The sequence below is a fragment of the Stigmatopora nigra genome, unplaced genomic scaffold (genome assembly GCF_051989575.1).
Source record: "Stigmatopora nigra isolate UIUO_SnigA unplaced genomic scaffold, RoL_Snig_1.1 HiC_scaffold_29, whole genome shotgun sequence".
Taxonomy (NCBI): Eukaryota; Metazoa; Chordata; class Actinopteri; order Syngnathiformes; family Syngnathidae; genus Stigmatopora; species Stigmatopora nigra.
Genome location: NW_027551608.1, coordinates 1,698,723 through 1,720,360, shown reverse-complemented (window position 1 = coordinate 1,720,360; position 21,638 = coordinate 1,698,723). Strand labels below are relative to the sequence as shown.

Here is a 21,638-nt window from a genome sequence, read left to right as displayed (position 1 = left end):
GAAAACCGATATAGGAGCTCACTCCCGGAACAAATTAAGATCGTATGTAGAGGTACCACTGTATATTGATCAATATTTAGCTGCAATGGGTCCATTTCGCCTGTAGAAGAAGTGATGCGTTCGGTACTCGGACGCTTGGTCGCCGGACGTTTAGTCGCCGGTCTTTTGGTCGCCGGTCTTTTGGTCCCCCGGTCTTTTGGGGCCCGTTGGTCGCCAGTCAAATGGTGACAGAGAGTAAGTACTGTTGAAAACAGCTCTCAACATGAGTTTAATATCTAAACATCTACTGTTGATTCATAAGAGAGAGAGTTTAATATCTAATTACTGTTGAAACCAGCTCTCAAAATTATATTCACAAGAGTTTGATATCTAAATATTTACTGAGAGAAAGTTTAATATCTAAGTACTGTTGAAACCAGCTCTCAAATTTATATTCACAAGAGTTTAATATCTAAACATCTACTGGGAGAAAGTTTAATATCTCAGTACTGTTGGAACCAGTTCTCAAAATTATATTCACAAGAGTTTAATATCTAAGTATCTACTGTTGATTCATGAGAGAGAGAGAGAGTTTAATATCTAAATATCTACTGTTGATTCATGAGAGAGAGTTTAATATCTAAATATCTACTGTTGATTCATGAGAGAGAGAGTTTAATATCTAAAATAATAGCAAAACAACAGCCCTACAGCATAATAGTAGCACCACCGTGCTTGACGGTAGGCATGGTGTACTTGGGGTTAAAGGCCTCACCTTTTCTCCTCCAACCATCTTGCTTACCTCCAGAAGGTCTTATCTTTGTCCATATGATCAGCAGCAAACTTCAGTCGAGCCTTAAGGTGCCGCTTTTGGAGCAAGAGCTTCCTTCTTGCACGACAGCCTCTCTCAGTCCATGGAGATTCAAAACATGCTTGACTGTGGACACTGACACCTGTTTTCCAGCAGCTTCTAACTCTTGGCAGATCTGCTTTTTGGTGATTCTTGGTTGAATATTCACCCTCCTGACCAATTTTCTCTCAGCAGCATATGCTAGCTTGCTTTTTCTTCCTGATTGTTGCAGTGGCAAAACAGTGCCATGCACTTTATACTTACACACAATTGTTTGCACTGTTGCTCTTTCGACCTGCAGCAGTAGAAATGGCTCCAGGTGACTTTCCTGACTTGTTAAAGTCAAGGATTTGATTTCTGTTAACCCATAATAAAGTCATAAAAGAACCAGACTCCATGAATGTTTTTGTGACAAAGAAGTATCTGTTCCTATCAATTTCAGAGAAAAATCTGAGTTGTAGAAATAACTTGAAACTCAAGAGATCCATGACATTATGCTCTTCACAAGTATATGTAAACCTTTTACCACAACTGTATATTGTGTGTAGCAAAAATATTCCCAATATAGCATTAATAAAAGCCTCTTGTTTCAGTACCTAGTTTCTGAGTGGCTGCATGAAAAGATGCCTGGAGTAGAGAAGGTTCAACAAGAGCTGCTTGTTGAGGGGCCACTACGGATAACCACCGATCCAACGGTGCTGGCCACCACCCTTAACATGTTACCAGGCCTTTCACACTCAACTGTTATCTGCACGACGCCCAGACACTATGTGCGCTTTGGCTCCCCTTTTACTCCTGAGAAACGCCGGCCACGACCACTTCAGATGGATGGCACATATGGCTGCTATAAAAAGGTAAAGTCGTGTTCTGCGAGATTGTTAAATATTGAATATCACACACACTCACCAATTTATCATATTAATATTATAATTTATGATGATCATTCTTATTCTTAAATAAAGAGATGGATAAAGCAGGTGGAGGATGAAAGTTGTTCAGCCAGTGTGGCGGATGGCACAGAGTCTACTTCCTCTCAGCAAAGCACGAGCAGCAGATCCACCCCAAATCCCTTGTTTAGTGGTATACATTTTTTATTTACCATCTTTTCACACCTATAGGGCGCACTGAAAAGTCTAAAAGTTTCTCTCAAATGGACGGGGCACCCAATCAGTCGGTGTGCCTTGTTATGCACTAAATTAAAAAATTTGTATGACCCTGACCGCTTGACTGACTGGTTCAATTTCTTGCCAACATCCTACATGCGATCAACCCAGTGGATGTTCCCCCTAAAAATACCCTTTTGTGTATTTCAAGCATTATGGTAAATGCATTCAAAACATCCCAGACAAGTGGGAAGGCAGTTGACTTCCATTTGCTCGGAGCGCTTTTAACCCTCCATTCAAAGACGTGCAGGCAGCGTCGCACAAGTTATGTTATGATTTGGATTGGATTGTAGATATCTGGGCCAAAGTGTCGGTGATCACTGTAGTTTGAGCTTTTGTCAAAGTTGGAATCACTATCACAAAACCCAACGGCAACAACACTGACCCGACGATGAGATGGAACTGTGCATTGTTGGCAAACTCGCCCACTTGGCTAAACTCTGTATGTCGGATACAGAAGATGAGGATTTTGGCAGATTTGTAGATGTTTGAATCTTTGACTTATAACGAGTAGACATTTCGTCAATATAGCAAGCTTAAACTCAGTTTTGCGTCTGTTGTCTTTTTAAAAGATACGCTAGCATGCATGCTGCAGTGTGTCATGCTAGCACAACCATAGCAGCGCGTCTTTTGAAACGAAGCGCCTTTTCTATTAACAAAAAAATTAAAATAAACCCGCAACTGAAATGGCGCTCCCTTTCAGGCGGTGCCCTATAGGTATGAAAATGCGAAACTATTATCAATGACCGATATAACCTCAGCAAGTTCTGTTAATTTTTCAAATGGTGTGCCTGAAACGAAGGATCTACATGGTGCTTTACCTGTCCTTTGTATTTTAATTACAGAATTGAATGCACCTTTCAAGAAGCGCCATTTCAAGTATATGACAGAAAAAATATTTAGATCCTCAGACCATTTACTTCGCCGATTGTCACCCATCACACCACCCCTTACTGAGGACGACCCCTTACTTCCACTGTTCGACAATCCCTGTAGCTCTGTGCTATCGAATGGGCTTGCATACTCACCAGTGCCCTCGCTGCTGGTCAGCCGCTGTAATACACCACTGCAATTTGAAGTAAGATTACACTGAAACATTGTACACACATACATGAACTCGGCATTTTGAATAAAAGAATGTAAAGGGATTATTCTCTTTATACAGTGCTTGGGAAAGACATTTAAGCGTGTTATGCATGACCGTATGGTACCGTAAGGTTTTTCTCCTCTTTCATATTCAACGCCAAACTACCTTTGAACTGACTTTTTTATGCACTGATTTAAAAAGAATATAAATTATAAATGAACATTTATAGAATTTAAATTTGTGGTTTGACAGTGTTTCCCAACCAATGTGCCACGGCACACTGATGTGCCGTGAGCAATGGTCAATTTGCCATGGGAAATTGCATTGAGTCATACATGGTAATATTCAGAGAGAAAAATTCATATGAATATAATGTGATTAAATTTTTGATAGGTTCATAAATAAATACCCTTCCGATGTAATTATCAATCACTGCAGGCAGACATCTTATTCAATTATTGACATTTAATTAAATAGATTGCATCATGGATAAGGACCTTAAGGGAAGATACATCAAAGCAACAAGACTTCCCCCTTGTCTTCAAAGTATCCTCCCGAACAGTAATTCCCGTATGGCTTTTAAGGCCATAAATCAAAACAATTACAAGGTCATTGATTAATTCAACATGCGTAAGCAAAAACAACATCTGTAACTAAAATAACAATGAAGGTATGTTAACAATAACAAAACAGGAAACTAAAACCAACCCTCATTTGGATTAAAACAATCACGCCTTCATTTGACATAACAATCATATAACAATTACATAAAGAAGCCCGATGTGCGTCACGAGGTATGCACACTATGCGAGTGTTATGAAAGTGGCAGATATCCGTACCTGCAAACCCAGAATGAACAGTCCTCGGAGCCCAGACTGGGTAAGATGTCGGATAAACAATCCTTGGTTAAGCAGTCCTTGTGAGAGGACCAGACGACTGTTTATGACCCCGAGCACTTTTCAAACATTAGGGAGAATGATTTACCAAAGAAATGATTTACTACACATATGTATAATAGTCATACAGAATAAACCCAACAAATTTAAATATTACAAGGTTAAAATCAAAATAGAATGAATGTTAAATTATAGTTCATACTACTACAAGATGCAAATGCGGATCAGTCATTTGTTACTAATTTTTCTCTAACCTGAACTGGAAGTTATTGGTTTTCTAGAGCATTAACTTTTGCCGGCATAAAGTATGTTTATTGTGTTTTTAGGGGATTTAAGTAATATTTGGAGAAAAATTATAAAATGATGCGATTAAAAACATCACATTACTTATTTTTGCCTCACTCGAACCAGGAGTTGTGGGCATAATGAGCTTTTGGTTAGCAGACATCAACTTTTGGTGACATTTGGTCAGTGTGAAAAATTAGATTTCGGAACAATTTTGGAGTTTTATGTGATTCCTGCTGATAAAACTTTGATAAGAATGATTATTGTTAATATGTCACATAGTCCCTTATCTTCGGGTTACATTACAGTTATACCTCGACATACAAGTGCCCCGACATACAAGCAATTTGAGATACAAGTACAATTTAGAGCAAATATTTATCTTGAGATACGAGTGCAATTTAGAGCAAATATTTATCTTGAGATACGAGTACAATTTAGAGCAAATATTTATCTTGAGATACGGGTACAATTTAGAGCAAATATTTATCTTGAGATACGAGACACATTTTGATATATGAGCATACAGCAGACGTGAGAGGCTGCTCATAAGAACATGGGCACTGTCTTTCTGGTCGCAACTCCTTCGTGTAATCTCTACTAACACTGGACAGCGTTGTTTTTTTTTCCCCTGTTAGTCAGTGCGAATGGCGGAGCTTGTTCGCTAATACAAGAGTACTACTACTTCCCGGAAAAGTTGGCAAGTGTTTGTGAGTTATCCTATTGTAAGGACATTTGTGTGCATCGTTTTCGGAATGTTTTGACTGGAAGACAAAAGCAAACAACCCTCCTGCATCTGAAAGTCAGAGTGGAGAAGAAATGTATAAAAATTTAAAACAAAATTAGAATGAAGTTTAATGTAGGGTTAGATTAGATTTATTTTTGAGTGTGTCTGCATCGTAATCCAAGTTCATTTAAATTTGTTTGTTATGTTACGAGCTCGATGCCATGCAAAAAGTCTCTGTCGCCTCCCCCCTTCTTCTCTCTCACCCCCTCTCTATCCTTCTCCCCATCTTGTCCCCCCCCTCTGTCCCTCTCTTTCTCCCCTCTGCGAAATCTGTCCCATTTTAGTACTATTTAACACATTTTAGTATGTTTAAACCACTAGTTATTTGTTACTTTATTATTAGATGGCGAATTAGAAGAAATAAAAAAAAAATTTCAATCCAATAACTTGTTTTTGGTGTTTTTTCAGAGGGTTGGAACGAATTATTTAGTTTTTTTGTTCATTTCTAGGGGAAACGCTCATTGGAGTTACGAGTAAATCAACATAGGAGCTCAGTCCCGGAACGCATTAAGCTCGTATCTCCAGGTACCACGGTACATAAATTTTGCATTGCGCATAGAAAGACTGCGCCAAGCCTCTTTCAGCATGGTATAGATTTTGAATCGGCATCAAAAATGACTTTTAAATGTCCTGCATCATTTAATTTATCATATATAAATACACCATGCATTACATCAAGAAGGAATAAGCGAACATTCAGTAACCACGAGGAATAAAATCATCCTTGAGATGGAGAATGCCCTATTGGGAGAAGATGATTCATCTGTAAACCAACAAAGTCTAGACCTTTTACGGTAGCTTAGCTCCTGACGAAGACAGAAGATGAACCTCAGCTTCGTTCCAGTGCTGTCAATGACCCTCCTTGGCAGAATGGGAGGCAACATAATGCAACGTTGGGGAAGAGTTCCTTGACATAATTCAAAAGAATAGTTGGAGAAAGTTTCAACATGGAAGAGACTGGCCTTTTTGGAAGAGGATGGCTGCACAGACATCCTTATTTAAAGATGAACTGAATGTGCGGATCGTCATCATGTTGTTGGCTTCATGGTAAAGACAGCCTTAATCTACAAGTTTGACCATCCTAATGCTTCAGGAAGCATGAACTCTGCTCCCTTTTCACCACGACGGACTGATGCAGAGTCTGCAGACGCTGCAACGCACCATTTGTTGTTCTCTAGCTCCATTCTTGACTCACTCATGAACAAGACCCCAAAATTGTTAAACTCCTCCTTTTAGGGAAGGACTTCATCCCTGACACTGGAGGGCATGCTACCTTTTTCTGACTCATGACCACAGTCTCAGATTTGGAGGTGAAGATTCTCATCCCGACCACTTCGCACTTGGTTGCAAATCATTCCAGTGAGAAAAAAATGAAGGTACCTTACATCCATGTAAATTAACATTGTGCGCACAAAACCCCCACCGAGTCTGTCTTTAATCTGGAAGTTGCGATAAAATTGTTTACAAGCAAAACCACAAACCAATCACACTCATAAGTACCCACACACAGTCTCATGCACCTTTCATGAAACAAAATGGCTCGCGGTACAATGTGACCTGGTCCAATGCCACCGGAACTGCTCTCAATCATCTGAGACTAAGGTTTTCTCAGCCCAACGGAGGTTGGTTTAGCCACGGTTCCAGCAGCCCAGAGCTGTCTTCGGGAAAATGGGCCATAGCATTATAGTTGCTGTTCTACAGTTGGCGCCAAGCGTGGCCGAGGACGAGGCAGGTCCTTCCTGACGCCTGCTGGCCATCAGCTGGCCCACCTCACGGCAAATTCCGAGATAAAACCCCGCTATTTTTGGATGTTGCGTTCCACTTCTGGTTTCATCAGTCCATCTAGACTTTGTTTTGTGTGCATTTAATGTGTATGAGGAATCAGAGCTGGGGGACTCTGGGGCAGACTCTTATCTCAGAGGTTGAAGTCACCGAGGTAGAATCTCGGATTCAAGCAAAGCAGTGTGGTTTTCGTCCCGGCCGTGGAACAGTGAATCAGCTTTATACCCTCAGCAGGGTCCCTGGGGGGGTCGCCCAACCAGTCTAAATGTGCTTTGTTGACTTGGAGAAGGCATTTGACTGTCTCTCCGGGCAGTCTTGTGGGGAGTACTCCGGGAGTATGGGGTCCCGGAACCCTTGTTGCGTGGGTTTCGGTCCCTCTCTGACCGGTCTCAGAGTCAGTTCCGCGTAGCCGGCAGTAATTGGATCCATTTCCAGTGGGGGTAGAACTTTGCCAGGTCTTCCGGATGTCACCCTTGCTATTTTCAGATGATGTGGTTCTGCTGGCTTCATCAGGCCGTGATCTCCAACACTTGCTGTAACGATTTGCAACCAAGTGTGAAGCGGTCTGGATGGGAATCAGCACCTTCAAATCTGAGACCATGGTCCTCAGTCGGAAAAAGGTGGCATGTCCTCTCTGGGTCAGGGATCAGGTCCTTCCCCAGGGGAAGGAGTTAAAGTATCTTGCGGTTTTGTTCACGAGTGAGGAAAGAATGGAGTGTGAGATCGACAGGTGGATCACTGGGGTGTCTGTAGTGATGCAGACTCTCCTTTAGAGATAAGGCGAGAGGCTCGGTCTTCCAGAAGGGGCTTGGAGTTGAGCCACTGCTCCTCTGGATCGAGAGGAGCCAGATGAGTTGGCTCGGGCATCTGATTGGCGCCTCCCCCAGGAGTTCCAGGCACGTGCCACCGGGAGGAGGCACGGGGCCGACCCTGGAAACTCTGTGGAGACTATGTCTCCCGGCTGCCTTGGGAACGCCTTGGGATACTCCCGGAAGATCTGGATGAAGTGGATGTGAAAAGGGAAGTCTGGGCTTTCCTGCTGAAGCTGCTGCGTCCACGACCCGTCTTCGGAAAAGCGGAAGATGAGATGAGATTACCTGAGTAAAATATAAATGCAATATGCATTTCCTACAACAAATTATCGCTTGTGGCGCATTGTGAGTATGCCGCATTTGCTGATTTGGATGTGTCGTTGCTTTATGTTTATCCAACTGAGCTGCTCTAAGTCCAAGTCATCACAGATCGTAGAAAAGAAATATTCAATATGTTTATCAGTCAGATTGTTACATAAATGTGGGTTTTATTGATAATTTCCTTGCTTCGGGTGCTTGAAAAGTGGCTCTCATACCATGTTTAGGCCGACACTAATCCACTCGTTTCAATCTCGCTCTTCTATAATGAGAACAGTAACTCTATTGAGGACATAATAACAATAAATACATGTAATTGTGATTCGGACTTGTTTCTTTTGCTGGTGTATTGCGATCCACCGCCCTGTGGTTACCTCATTCAAAAAGCGTTATGTGCTTAAAAGTAAATATAATTATATATCCTAAAACAAAATATAAATACTAGATGTTATCCAATCTTGTCACCAAATCCGAAACCGTGTGATACTGATCAAGGCAATACTATTTTACCCTGACGGCTTCTGTGTTTTTCTAGAATATATCATCCCCTGAAGTCTCACCTGTTCACCGGCCAGAGTCTATCTCTCCTGAGGTATTTGCTCCAATCCCATTATATCAATGAATTTGAAATGCTGGTACATCATAACATATTTTAAAATTGTTCTTGTGAAAATGTCTTCACCAGTTGTATAAATAACAAATGTCATGTCAATTATATTAATAGATTTAGGGATCTCTATGAATCTAAAATGATATTTTGCACACAATTGAAAACTATAAAAATAAAATCCAAAGTAATTTCGATTATTTTTCATTTTTTTGAGTTGAAAGTTATCAGACTTAAGAATGATACAGTCCTACCTCTAAATACGAATTTAAGTGGTTCCATACTTATTTCGTAAGATGAAAATTCCGTTCCAAAGTCCTCACACAACTACCAAGTAAACCATGTAAAATTGTCCCAATTTTGTATGAAAGATGTGGGAAACACGCAAATGAGAATGAATTATAAGAAAATGATTTATTGATGTCTTAAAATGCAGGGGAACAAGATTTCTTGGCATCTAATTTTTCTAATTTCATTTATCGCCACTGCGTCTTACCTGTCTGGATTTAATTTGCCCTCCGGCGGTGTTTGTTGACAAAGGTTTTGAGAAATCGATCTAAAGACAATATCCGTTGACTAATAATGTTTGTAAAATGCACAAGGCAAATGTCGTCACACTTTTTCAGGATGTTTTTTGATCGTAAAGTTCATTTCTCCCCCATTTATTTTTTTCTAATTTGTGTTGTTACAATGGTGGCTGCCTCCTCCTCCGCCACTTTCTCGTTGAATTCCTCGTGTGTTGCCGAGCGTTGGATTTACTCAGCCTCTGTTGAGAGTTCCTTTTGGTGCCCATCGACCAACTCGTCAGCGGCCTCATTACTGACCACAAGCCCCATTGCCTTCCTCCGTGACACAACTTCGCCCACTGCAGGCTGCGGTTCAGGTCGAGGCACTCGGCCACCTCCAACAAAAACTTAATAGACGACAAACGTCGTTGAAAAAAAAAAGAATCTGGAATAATGGAGAGTTGTTTTTGACTGTGATCCGTCGGCGGGGACTTAATCCACGGCATTTGTAAACGGACAAACAAATTTCCATTAACTTGAATAAATATATACAGACACTCAACGTTTAATGCAACTTCAAACAAAACTGAATTCTAATTTTGTTTTAATCTTTTTTACCTTAGTTCTACGGGTTGACCCCACCCGGACGTTTTGCCAGAGTCTTCCACACAAACGCACCAAGAGTTGTTTGTTTTACCTTAGTTCTGCGGGTTGACCCCACCCGGACGTTTTGCCACCGTCTTCAAAACGAACGCATCAAGAGTTGTTTGTATTTGCCTCCCCTTCAAAATATTTCGATAATAACGCACACGAATGTCATCACAATACGCATAATCCAAGCTTTAGAATTAGCGCGCCACATAACTTTTAGCTTTTCTTTCTAGATGTTGTGTCTCTTGAAAGCATGCAGGTTCTCTGCATTGTACACCAGTAGTGGCTTAATTTTACAGTCACCGTTGGCATTGGCACACAAAGCTAGAATTAAGTGGTCCTTCATAGGTTTGTACCCCGGTAATACCTTTTCCTTTGCCACGATGAATTTCACCTGGGCATCTTTTTCCAAAAAGACCAGTTTCGTCGAATTTGAACACCTGCTGGGGTATGTAACATTTCTTGGTGATAATCGAGGCAAATGTCTTGATAAATTCCACCGCGGCTTCCGAATTGGAACTTCCCGCTTCCCCGTGTTTGATAACCAAGTTTATTCCAAATATTTTTTTTATTTTTCGAACCAGCCATGACTCGCTTTAAAGGGTTCTGAAGGTGTTGACGGCTCTCCTTTCGTTGTTATCAAATCCATGTAAATTCCGCTGGCTTTTTCACATATGGTTGACTAAGTCACGCTATCTCCTGCTAACTTTTTATTTTATCCACAATAAAAGAAGGCTCTCCATCTTGTCGTGAATGTCACTGCGCCGGTAGGAAATTTTAGTTAGTCCTTTGGAAGGCCTCTTCTCCTTAATTGCGTCCTTCCGCTTAAGGATGATGGATATAGTTGACGGATTCCTTTCGTAGCAGGCTCGGTACCACATACCCCACTCACATGTTTTTCAATAATTTCGCGTTTCATGTCGATTGTCAACGGTCGCATTTTCTTTGCAAAACTGCCGATCCATCGTAGTTGTTTACTTTGTATGTAAATGTAGACCAACGTTGGGGAAAAAACGGATGGGGAAATGCAAAGTCCGCTCAGTGCTCGTAGATGTATTTTATACACGAAAGAGATGCAAAAAAGACATTGCCATGGCCACCTGGCTTGGTCGCATCTCCAAATTTTGATTGCATCTCGGGCAATTATTCGACTGAAAGTTTGTTGTACCACGAGCATTTCGTACCACAAGGTGATCGTAGGTCGAGGTACCACTGCAGAGGTATGGCTGTACGTATATATTTTAACAAAACGGCACAACTGAAAGCTAAATGCTGATCAATGTCTATGCTTGAAAAAATTCAATTCTGCTTAGGCAATAGATATGTCAACCCAAAAAACAGACAACACGCCTCATTTCTGCAATTTTTTCATATCTTTTCATGGCACTACACGGAAAAAATAAGAATTCGATACAATGTACTCATTGTACATCTATGACATAACATACATGTATTGTATCTTCAAAATAACTCAAGCACACGGCAATGATTGTGTGAAATGCTGCCAACAAATGTGAGTACTGTGATCCTTCACCAATTCTCAGCTTCAACATTCACGGCTTCACTACATCGCATATTTTATATTAAGTTTTTAAAAAGTTCATAAAAAATCCCACTGAAACTCATAAGCGGAAGACAAGGATAACAAATTGTTGGAAGTCGGCTCTGCATCTTCTTTGGCGCTGAATTGGGTGGCACTTAGCGCAGGAGAAGCCATATTTCACCGTGAAACAGGTGTCTCAAACTCAATTTACCTGAGGGCCGCAAGAGGCAGAGTCTGGGTGAGGCTGGGCCGCATCAGGATTTCCACAAGAAAAGCGCTGATAAAACATTCCAACGTTATCAAATAACTATTTTAATAATAATAATAATCATAATAATCATAATAATCATAATAATCATAATAATCATGATAATCATGATAATCATAATAATCATAATTAGCATAATAATCATAATAATCATAATGATCATAATAATCATCATAATCATCATAATCATCATCATCATCATCATCATCATCATCATAATCATCATAATCATCATAATCATCATAATCATCATAATCATCATAATCATCATAATCATCATAATCATCATAATCATCATAATCATCATAATCATCATAATCATCATAATCTTCATAATCTTCATAATCATCATAATCATCATAATCATCATAATCATCATAATCTTCATAATCTTCATAATCTTCATAATCATCATAATCATCATAATCATCATAATCATCATAATAATCATAATCATAATAATGAGAATACAGCAAATATACAGTGGCTGGCTAAGTAGAGAAAACTAATTATTTTTATTTTGTTTCAAACGTCTGTATTAACAGCTCTTTAAATTTTAACTTTCTGAACTTTACTTCTTGCTGCTAGAGACCTGGCAGCGCTTCTTCTCACATAGCTTAGTCACATTTGGCTTGAGGGAGGAAGCAGTGGAGACCCTCAATAGAGCTTGAAGATGCTCATCAGTAAGTCTGGACTTATACTTGGACTTATTGAAGTTCAAGGTGGAGAAGAGTTTCTCACACAAGTATGTGCTCCCAAAAAGGCACATGGTCCGCTTGAAGATTCGGGAAAGTTCAGGGAAGCTGGGGGTCAACTCTCTCAAAAAATGTCCAAGCTTGTCTGCTTCTCCACTCACCTCCCTGAACTTGGCTTTGAGTGCAGAGTTGCACTGCAAGTCAATGAGCTCCATTTGAAACTCAGGAGGGGCATCTAGCACATCAAAGGAGAAGGGGTCCGCAAACATTTGAAATGTGGCTTTGTGTGTCTTGAAGTCTGCAAATCTGTGATCAAATTCCTCCTGCAGCTTCAAAATGGCCTCCACCTATTTCTCACCACCGCATCCACAAGAGCCTTGCATGCTGGGAAATGGAAAATGTTTGCCTGAGAGAGCTGGGGTTTCCATAACAAAAGTTTAGTGCAGAATGCTCTCACTTTGTCATAGGCAGCACTGACAAGTTGCCCCTGGCCTTGTAGCTTCTTGTTCAGTACATTAAGCTCATGTGTGATATCAACAAGAAAAGCTAATTCCATGAGCCATTTGGGATCACTTAGCACAGGAACAGCAACCCTGTCTATCTCCATGAAGTCTTTTACTTCTGCTCTCAACTCAAAAAATCTTGTCAACACATTTCCCCTGCTGAGCCAACGTACCTCAGTGAAGTAGAGCACATCCAAATATTCAGACTCAATTTCCTCCAAAAAAGCACGAAACCTTCTATGCTTTAAGCCTCTGGATCTGATTTGGTTGATGCATTTCACAACGACAGACATCACATTGTCAAACTTCAGGCATCTGCTGCAAAGGGCCTGCTGATGGACAATGCAGTGCAGAGCTATGGCCTACTCTACAACCCTCCTCTTCCAGTTTTTTTTAAGAAGTGCTACCAGTCCATTCTTCCTCCCAATCATTGATGGGGCTCCATCAGTGGTTATTCCAACAAAGCTCTTCCATGGCAAACCGGCATTCTGAATGGCATCACACAGCTTGTGAAATAATTCCTTAGCGGTTGTCTGGCCATGCATTGAAATTATTGTGAGCAACTCCCCCAACACTTCAAAATTGTCATCAACACATACGGACATATATTGCAAGCTGGGCAGTGTTTGTGATGTCTGTGGTCCCCATCAAGAGCCACTGAATATACACTGAAACTTTGCGCTTTCTCACAAAGTTGATCATAAATGTCACTTGACAGGTCAGAAATGCGCTCTAGCACGGTGTTGGCAGAAAGGCGGATGTTGTTGAACTGACTTTTCTTTTCTGGACAGACAATATGCGCAGCATGTAATATGCACTTTTTGAAAAATTCACCTTCTGTGAATGGCTTTCCTGCCTTGGCAATCAACTCACAAACGGCATAACTGGCTTCGACTGCTTCATTACTTTCTTTTGTAGCCTTCTTGAAAAAACCCAGTTGCCTGAGAAGACTTGTTTTAAGACTGTCAACCTGGTAGGCTCTCTCATCTCCCTGGTATTTGTCGTACTCCTCAGCATGTCTTGTAGCACAATGACGTTTCAAATTGTATTCCTTGTGGACCGCAACTTTTTCAGTGCAAATGAGACACGTCGGGGTGCCACTGTGCTCAACAAAGAAATATTGCACTCCCCACTTTTCTTGAAACTGTCTGTGCTCATCACTGACCTTTCTCTTCACGGCAGGCTTTGAAACAGACATCTCCGGGGCTGTAATATGTGTTTACACTTGGAATGAGTCTCAGATTGAACTTTTAACTTTCAGTCGCGCGGTTCTGTGGCGCATGCGCACTTTCGATTTGACGTTTGACTTTCAGTCGCGCGGGTCTGTGGCGCATGCGCACTTTCGCTCTCCGTTCGTATTGGATTACGGCCGAGCGGCGTGATCGGCTTCACGGCTTCTCCTCTGCCCATCTGATTGGAGGAATGAATGAGTGAGTGAGCGAGGCACTGGACAGCCCGGCCAATGTCCCGCCCTCCACAGCCGTATACTTCACCGTGATTGGTTCATCCAGCTCCGAACACCGTGTCATTCATATCAATCTTGCGGGTCGCACGGACATTAATCTTGCATATTAAGACGCGGGCCGCAAATTAGCATTATACGAGCAGATAATTAGCAGATACGAGCAGACGAGACAGCCAAGGTGGCTGTTTATGATATCAGTGCCACATCTCCCTTGTGCAAAGATCTCTACGAGCACTGGGCGGAGTTTAGCATTTTTTCCATGTTTTTTTTTACATTAGTCAATGTAAAATCAAAGAACACAATGGATCCAAACCATGCCGGTAAACATCATAACCACTAGTTATTTGTTATTCTGTTAGTAGATGGTGAATTTCAAAAAAAGAAAATGTTTTTCCATTGTAATATCCTGTCTTTGGGTTTTTTTTTCAGAGGGTGGGAACAAATGAATTTGTATTTAGTTCATTTCTACGAGAAACGTTCATTTGAGATACAAGTAAATCGACATACCGGAAAGCCTGGATCCCAAAAGACTTCACAAACAGTTTCATCACAAACATGAAGCTGTACCACGCAGAAAGTGGGCTCCACTTCAAGGACTTGGACTAACTGATTGATTCACCCATAGGTATTCCCAAATTTACCTTTTAACAGAAGAGGCATTTGACTCAGTAACCAGTGTCTTGCAAGAGAGAATCAATCCTGACTCGTCCTAGATCATGCTAATGAATCGAATCCTCTCCTGCCCATTTATTTTCATAAGAGTTAAGAACAAGCAATCATCTCAACAATTGTAGGTTAGAATTCAAAACAATTGCAGGTCCTTTTGGAGGGCAAGCGGTATCGCCACCTGGTGCGGAGTCCAACTAAAAAAAACCCTTGCTTGCGACCGTATGAGACGTTGAGGTTTCAAAACAATTGGTAGTCTTCCCAGATCTGTGAGAGAGGTCAAGGTTTCAAAACAATTGGGAGTCCTTGGATCTGTATGAGAGGTCGAGGTTTCTCAAAACAACTTTGATAAATCCAGCTGGATAGGGGAGCGACCTTACCGTTGTTTATCAAGGTTACAAAAGAAGCTTTATTCTTGCAAGAGATTAAAACTTATCTTTATAAATAAAGCAAAGCATTCTAGCAAATTTGTTCTGGTAGTTCAATTGCCGCCGTTTATCGCCCTAGTCAGCCATGTTGAGCGACTGCCATGCAAGTGGCTGTGATTAACTCTTTGTTTGCTAATAATGCAATAACGGAAAAGTTGTGACATTGAAACACACCCCCACTCAAGTATATGAATCGTTTGTAAAAAAAAAAAATTACCTCCATGTTTTGCATTAAGTTATGCCCTCCGTTAATGCTATCAGTTTAGCTGTTTGTACGCAGAATTGAGGTGGCAATAGTTTTGTCTCTAAAGTTTGTTTTAGTAGCTGTACGTGTATTTTGTATTCCCTTCGAGTTTTGCCCATTCTATTTATTCTTAGACAATTCATCTACTTAAAGCCTTACTCAGAGGTTTTATATCATAATTTGGAAGTGCTATCTTTGACTATAATTCCAGCACTTGTTTCATACCATGAAAGGCCCCACGAGATTTTGGACATCCAGTGCCAATAGAGCCCATTTCAAATTTCCCTTGAATTTGTTTTAGATATGGGATAACCATTCCCAAAATATTCCAGAATTCATGCGCCAACGCATTCTGTCAAACCCAAAACGACAAACATAATCTGTTTTTTTAGCCAGATTTTGGAACTTGGAGAATTGTTCCATTTCCCACTTATTTAAGCTTGTTCTTGCCAATCGTTATCTCTGTAACATTTAGGTGCATTAACCCCATAATTGCAATGCTGTAAGTTTTAAGCTAAAGTTAGCTTAATTTGTATGCCCTTAAAGCAATAAAAGCAATTTCATTTGGTTGTATCAATTGATCAATGCTTATCCAATCCACAATATCCTAATAGCCGTCAACATGACCTATGCAAAAGCATATTTCACCCGCTCAAGACAAACGTAATGTCTTTTGTGCCCTTGAAAAACACTCCATGTTTCTTCCGTCCAAGGGAAACTATGCCTATCCTAAATCAATTATTATATCTAAACCATCCAGGTACAATTTACCTAATTATTCCGTGACCCGACGATTCGCCGAAATAGGTTTCGCCGGCGGATGTTTGGTCTAAGGACAGTTCGGCGAGGGGGCGTTTGGCCAAAAGGAGAGTTAGCCGAACGGATAGCTAGTCAACTGGACGTTGCGCCGACGCGCTCGCCCCGCCCCCGGTCGTGTGTGTACACGTTTTTCAACCTCGGCCCACGGGCCGTATATGGCCCGTTACAGATAACAACATTCATTTTGAATAACAAGGGCATTTATTCACGGCTGAACACACAGAACAGTACGTGACAGAAGAAAAAAAGTAGTTGTAACAGTAAGTACTGTAATGCCAGAAGAAAAAAAGTAGTTATCACAGTAAGTTCTGTAATGAAATTGTAAATCCAGGAATCCTACTCCAGAAAATTTATACCAGCATAGAAAAGATTGATATTAATCTTTGAATTAAGATTCTCAGCAAAACTTTTTGAATATGTACTTCCTAAAAAAATGGGAAATTATTTAAAATTAGAATATTGTTAGCACACATCACTAGAAGTAAGTGTTCCATGGCATTTTCAGTTATTGTTCTCTAAGCCCTCTAGTCTGTCTTTTAGTGTTTTTTTTCTCCCGTGGCAAGAGTGTGTATGTGTACATATATAAGAATATTGAATACAATGACGGGCAGTACATTGCACTACGTACTTGTATTTAGGAATATGTCCAGTGGGGGGCAGTACTATTGGACCGGTCTTTCCTCTAACTAACATATCCTAAATTTCATTCAACGTACATTAATTCTAATTTCTTGTAAACTGTGTGTGTGTGAAAAAAGTAAGTGTTTAATTTATTATTTTATTATAGAAAACCCGGCTCGATTTCCAAACAAACTGAGGTATTTAGAAGCTATTGCGCGTGATTTGTAAGTTTTACTGTTATCATAAAAACTGCCATCTGTGAATTCCCTTTGTACATAAGGTACATGTAAGTTTGTATTGTATTTGTAATTTTTGTAAATAGTTTGTATTGTATTTGTAATTTTTGTAAATAGTTTGTATTGTATTTGTAATTTTTGTAAATAGTTTGTATTGTATTTGTAATTTTTGTAAATAGTTTGTATTGTATTTGTAATTTTTGTACATAATTTGTAAGTTTTTACTACTTTAATAAAAACACCATCTGTGAATTTGCTTTGTCTTGTTAATGAAATATTTTTTAGAATAGCAGCTTATTGATAATGGGTTTAATATTAAAAAGCAGGTAAAATTATTATCTTTGTACTGGCTCTTGACTAATTCATTTGAACCATGTCTTTTCACTCCCAAATGACCCATTATTAAACTTGCATCCAGAGGATGGTACTCTTTGCGTAAGTTGACTTCTATAGTCTTCATGTTGTTTACGTCTGACGGTGAGCAGTGTTCAGTGAATTTGTTTTGTGATCCATTTGTCTCTCAACTACAATAATCCTTTTGGTGACCCTTGCTGACCCACAGCAATGGTAAAAACAACTGAAACCACTTGGCAAGACATGGTTCAAATTAATTAGTCAAGAGCCAGTACAAAGATAATAATTTTACTTGCTTTTTAATATTAAACACACTATCAATAAGCTGCTTTTCTAAAACTTATTTCATTCTTTGAGTTTTAGCTATTGTGATGCAGTACTGCCCCACTGCTGGACATATTTCTAAATACTAAGTGCATTGGACAGACCAGAGGGGCTTAGAGAACAATACCATGCCATGGAGCACACTTTTACTTCTTAAATAATTTCCCATTATTTTAGAAAATATATATTATTTTTATGGAGTAGATTTTCTACTATTTTTTCGCCTTTGTTATTCCTAAATGATTGTTATCTGTAACGGGCCGCATATGGACCGCGGGCCAAGGTTGAAAAACGGTTACATACACAACCGGGGGCTGGGCGAGCACGTCAGCAACGTCCGATCGGCTAGCTATCTGGTCGGTTAACTATCCGGTCGGCTAAATATCCTTAGGCCAAAAGTCCGTTGGCGAAACGTCTTTAGGCGAATTGGCTGAGTACCAATTATTCGGAAGAATGCCATGAATTTTCTCATGCCATTTCTGTATTGTCAATTTCCTGTCTGATATCATTAACATCCAAATAAATCTTAATACCAAGATCTAATTCGCAAATCACCCCATATGATGAACCCTAACCCGGAAAATGTGATCTCTGGTTTAACCAAATCAAATTTTAGTGTTTCCATTAAAGTTAGCCCAACATCCTCATATTCAAAGTCCTCATTCAAATCATTTTGAGCAGGGATACCGGCTAGTCATACAGATTAGGCCTTGTTTTTAGAGACCCCTTTGTCTGGGCAATCACGCGTTATATGCCCCAATTTTCCACAAACCCAGCACGCAGCATTTTTTGAAAACCAGATTTCTGTTCAATTTACTCATTTCTTTTCTTCTAATCTCTTGGCTAACATCCCTACACTCTCCCCACCTATCTCGGTAAAAACGATTCCCTTCAGCCGAGAAGGCCCCGCTATTCTTTTAATTTTTTTACACAACAGACCCGTCTTATCACCCTTCTTTCTGTGTCTATTATATATAGATTACCCCTATGCCTAGTGCGTATTTTATTCCGCAGGTCTATTATTTTATGCAAATTAAAATGGCCAGCAAACCCATATTTGTTTATCCATAAATTTAGGTGTTTAACACTTGAAGCACTTTGATTTGTTCCTGTGCAATTAGGTAGTAACTTCCTTTTTTTCCATTTGGCAACCGTCAACAAATGCAAACATTCCCGCCTATTGTTTGTTTTTCCTCATTTTTTTCAGAACTACACCCGCAACCCAAAAGTTTACCCTCCTGTCTGATATACTTTCGGAGTTTAAGTGCTTTTCCGGACCATAGTACAGGACACCGACGCCCCCTTAATTTTATAGACTCATGCACTGTCTCTTCACCTGTTAGGGACTAGTATTCACAGGGTTTTAATGTTGCGAGTCTCATTTCTCAAAATGGACCCACATGCAATGCCCCTTCGCGCATTTGGAGCCTCCGTCGCAACATGCAGACATTCATGTGGCTCACCAGAGATGTCCTCAAATGTCTCTTTCAGTAGGATTAGTCTTCAACCGTCATCCATCCAGGCGCTCCGCCGAATATCCAGCCTGCAAATGGTTTGAGATGCCGTGGCCATGGTCTTTCTTAGATGTCGACCAAGCGCCCGGACTTCTCCATTATGTTGACTTATTGAACCAAAATGATAGGTTCACCCATAGGTATTCTCAAATGTACCTCTCAACAGAAGAGGCATCTGACTGCCTTGCAAGAGAAAATCGATCCCGACTCGTCCTCATCATAGATCATTCTAATTAATCTAATCTTTTCCTGCCCATTTATTTCCATAAGAGTTAACAAGCGAGCATCTATTCAAAATAATTGAAGGTCAGAAATCAAAACAATTGCAGGTCCTTTGGAAGGGCAAGTGATATCGCCACCTGGTGCGGAGTCCAAGTAAGAAAAACCTTGCTTGCGGCCGTGTGAGAAGTCGAGGTTTCAAAACAATTGGGAGTCCTCCCGGATCCGTGTGAGAGGTCGAGGTTTCAAAACAATTGGGAGTCTTCTCGGATCCGTGTAAGAGGTCGAAGTTTCTCAAAACTTTGATAGGTTCAGCTGGATAGAGGATCGGACTTCCCGGTGTTTATCACGGTACAAAAGAAGCGTTATTCTTGCAAGAGATTAAAACAATGATCTTTCTAAATAAAGCAAAGCATTCCAGCAAATTTATAATAATAATAATACCAATAACACTAACACTGTCATTAATCTGTTTTATTTGGGTTATTATCAATCCGAGAGGAACTATTTTCATTGAGTAGAGTACTTAAAGTATGTTCATTTATATATAGATTATATTTAGATATTAATACATTAGTCTTTTGATCTGCTTATAGCTCTACTATTGAATACGTTTTGATAATTGTACTTGTGTACTCGTATCTCCCTCCATATAAGCATGAAAACATGTATTGTGGTAGTAATAATGGGGGTGATCCAAGCAGTTTTTCGACTATTGCGTCTGGTCTACATGAACCTCAATATTAGAGGGATTACTGTACAACATATGTTGCCTTTATTATAAGGCTTTTAATTTTGTCGCACTCCAGACATTTGGTTTTTATATTTTTTTATTTTTTTCATCCAATATTGCTATTTCAACGTTTTGGTTTGCCGACCCCTCCTCGCCTATGTCATCTTCGCTCGCTCCTATCAATGGCTATTCTGTGGAGCGAGTGGAGACTTTCAGATTTCTGATCTCACTTGGGTAGCAAACACCACAGCACTCGTCGAGAAGGCGCAGCAGAGGCTAAATTTCCGAAGAGGACTCGACACCACCCTGCCCAGGATGATCAACAAAGCTCAAAATATTATCAGCTACCGCCTAGCCCCCCTGTCCACCAGTGTGACCGGACGTTTAGTCGCCGGTCTTTTGGTCACCGGTCAAATGGAGGCGGAGTTTACTGTTGAAACCAGCTCTCAAAATTATATTCATGAGAGAGAGTTTAATATTTAAGTACTGTTGAAAACAGTAGATATTTAGATATTAAACTCTCTCATGAATATCATTTTGAGAGCTGGTTTCAACAGTAAACTCTGTCACCATTTGACCGGCGACCAAAAGGGACCAAAAGACCGGGTACCAAAAGACGGGCGACCAAACGTCCGAGCACCGTTCACCAGCTACAACTCCTGGGGCCTAGGAAGGACAAAGCATCTTAAAAGATAACTCACACTCGCTTACACTTCTTCAACCTGGTGTCCTCTGTTAGGCGCTACAGGACCAGACCAGCCAAAACAGACTCGGGGACAGTTTCTTCCCAAGAGCCGTCACCATACTCAACTCAAGTTTTGCAACTAAGTTAACCAATAATCTAGAATTAAGTACTGCTACTGCATATGGAAAATGCCAAAACGCTGCCAGATGCGTATCAATAATGAATTTTATCAGACTTAACAGTCTTAACACTGCAAATTTTTATTTTATGCTTTGATACTCGCACTAAAACTCCATAGCTACCTCACATGCCGTGTCCGTGACCGGACATTTGGTCAAAAGACGTTTGGTCCCCGGACGTTTGGTCAAAAGACGTTTGGTCCCCGGATGTTTGGTAGAACAGACGTTGTCAAATTATGACAGTTAACTGTTGAAACCAGCACTCAAAATTAGAATCATGAGAGAGTGAGTTTAATATCTAAATATCTAATATCAAAATATCAATAAGAGCACTCATTTAACACATCGGCTGCTGCTTATGAATAAGAGCACTCATTTAACACATCGGCTAGTGCCATTGATCGGCGTGCAAGCAAATT

General features: G+C 40.3%; 1 protein-coding gene across 10 annotated transcripts in view; it reads left to right on the top strand.

The window, feature by feature from the left end:
- The window catches only part of setd5 (SET domain containing 5), a 108,818-nt gene that overhangs the window by 60,151 nt on the left and 27,029 nt on the right, over nt 1-21,638 (top strand). For 8 of the 10 annotated variants that reach the window (XR_013325503.1, XM_077711765.1, XM_077711768.1 and 5 more), the window contains 4 exons: nt 1,423-1,683; nt 1,792-1,909; nt 2,838-3,070; nt 8,495-8,551. Coding sequence is in view for 7 of the 10 variants with exons in the window: in XM_077711765.1 (XP_077567891.1) it covers nt 1,423-1,683; nt 1,792-1,909; nt 2,838-3,070; nt 8,495-8,551 (669 nt within the window). In the remaining 3 variants the exon portion in view is untranslated. Of the gene's footprint in view, nt 1-1,422; nt 1,684-1,791; nt 1,910-2,837; nt 3,071-8,494; nt 8,552-14,626; nt 14,823-21,638 lie in introns of all 10 variants that reach the window. The other 2 variants (XR_013325505.1, XR_013325504.1) reach the window with 1 other exon arrangement.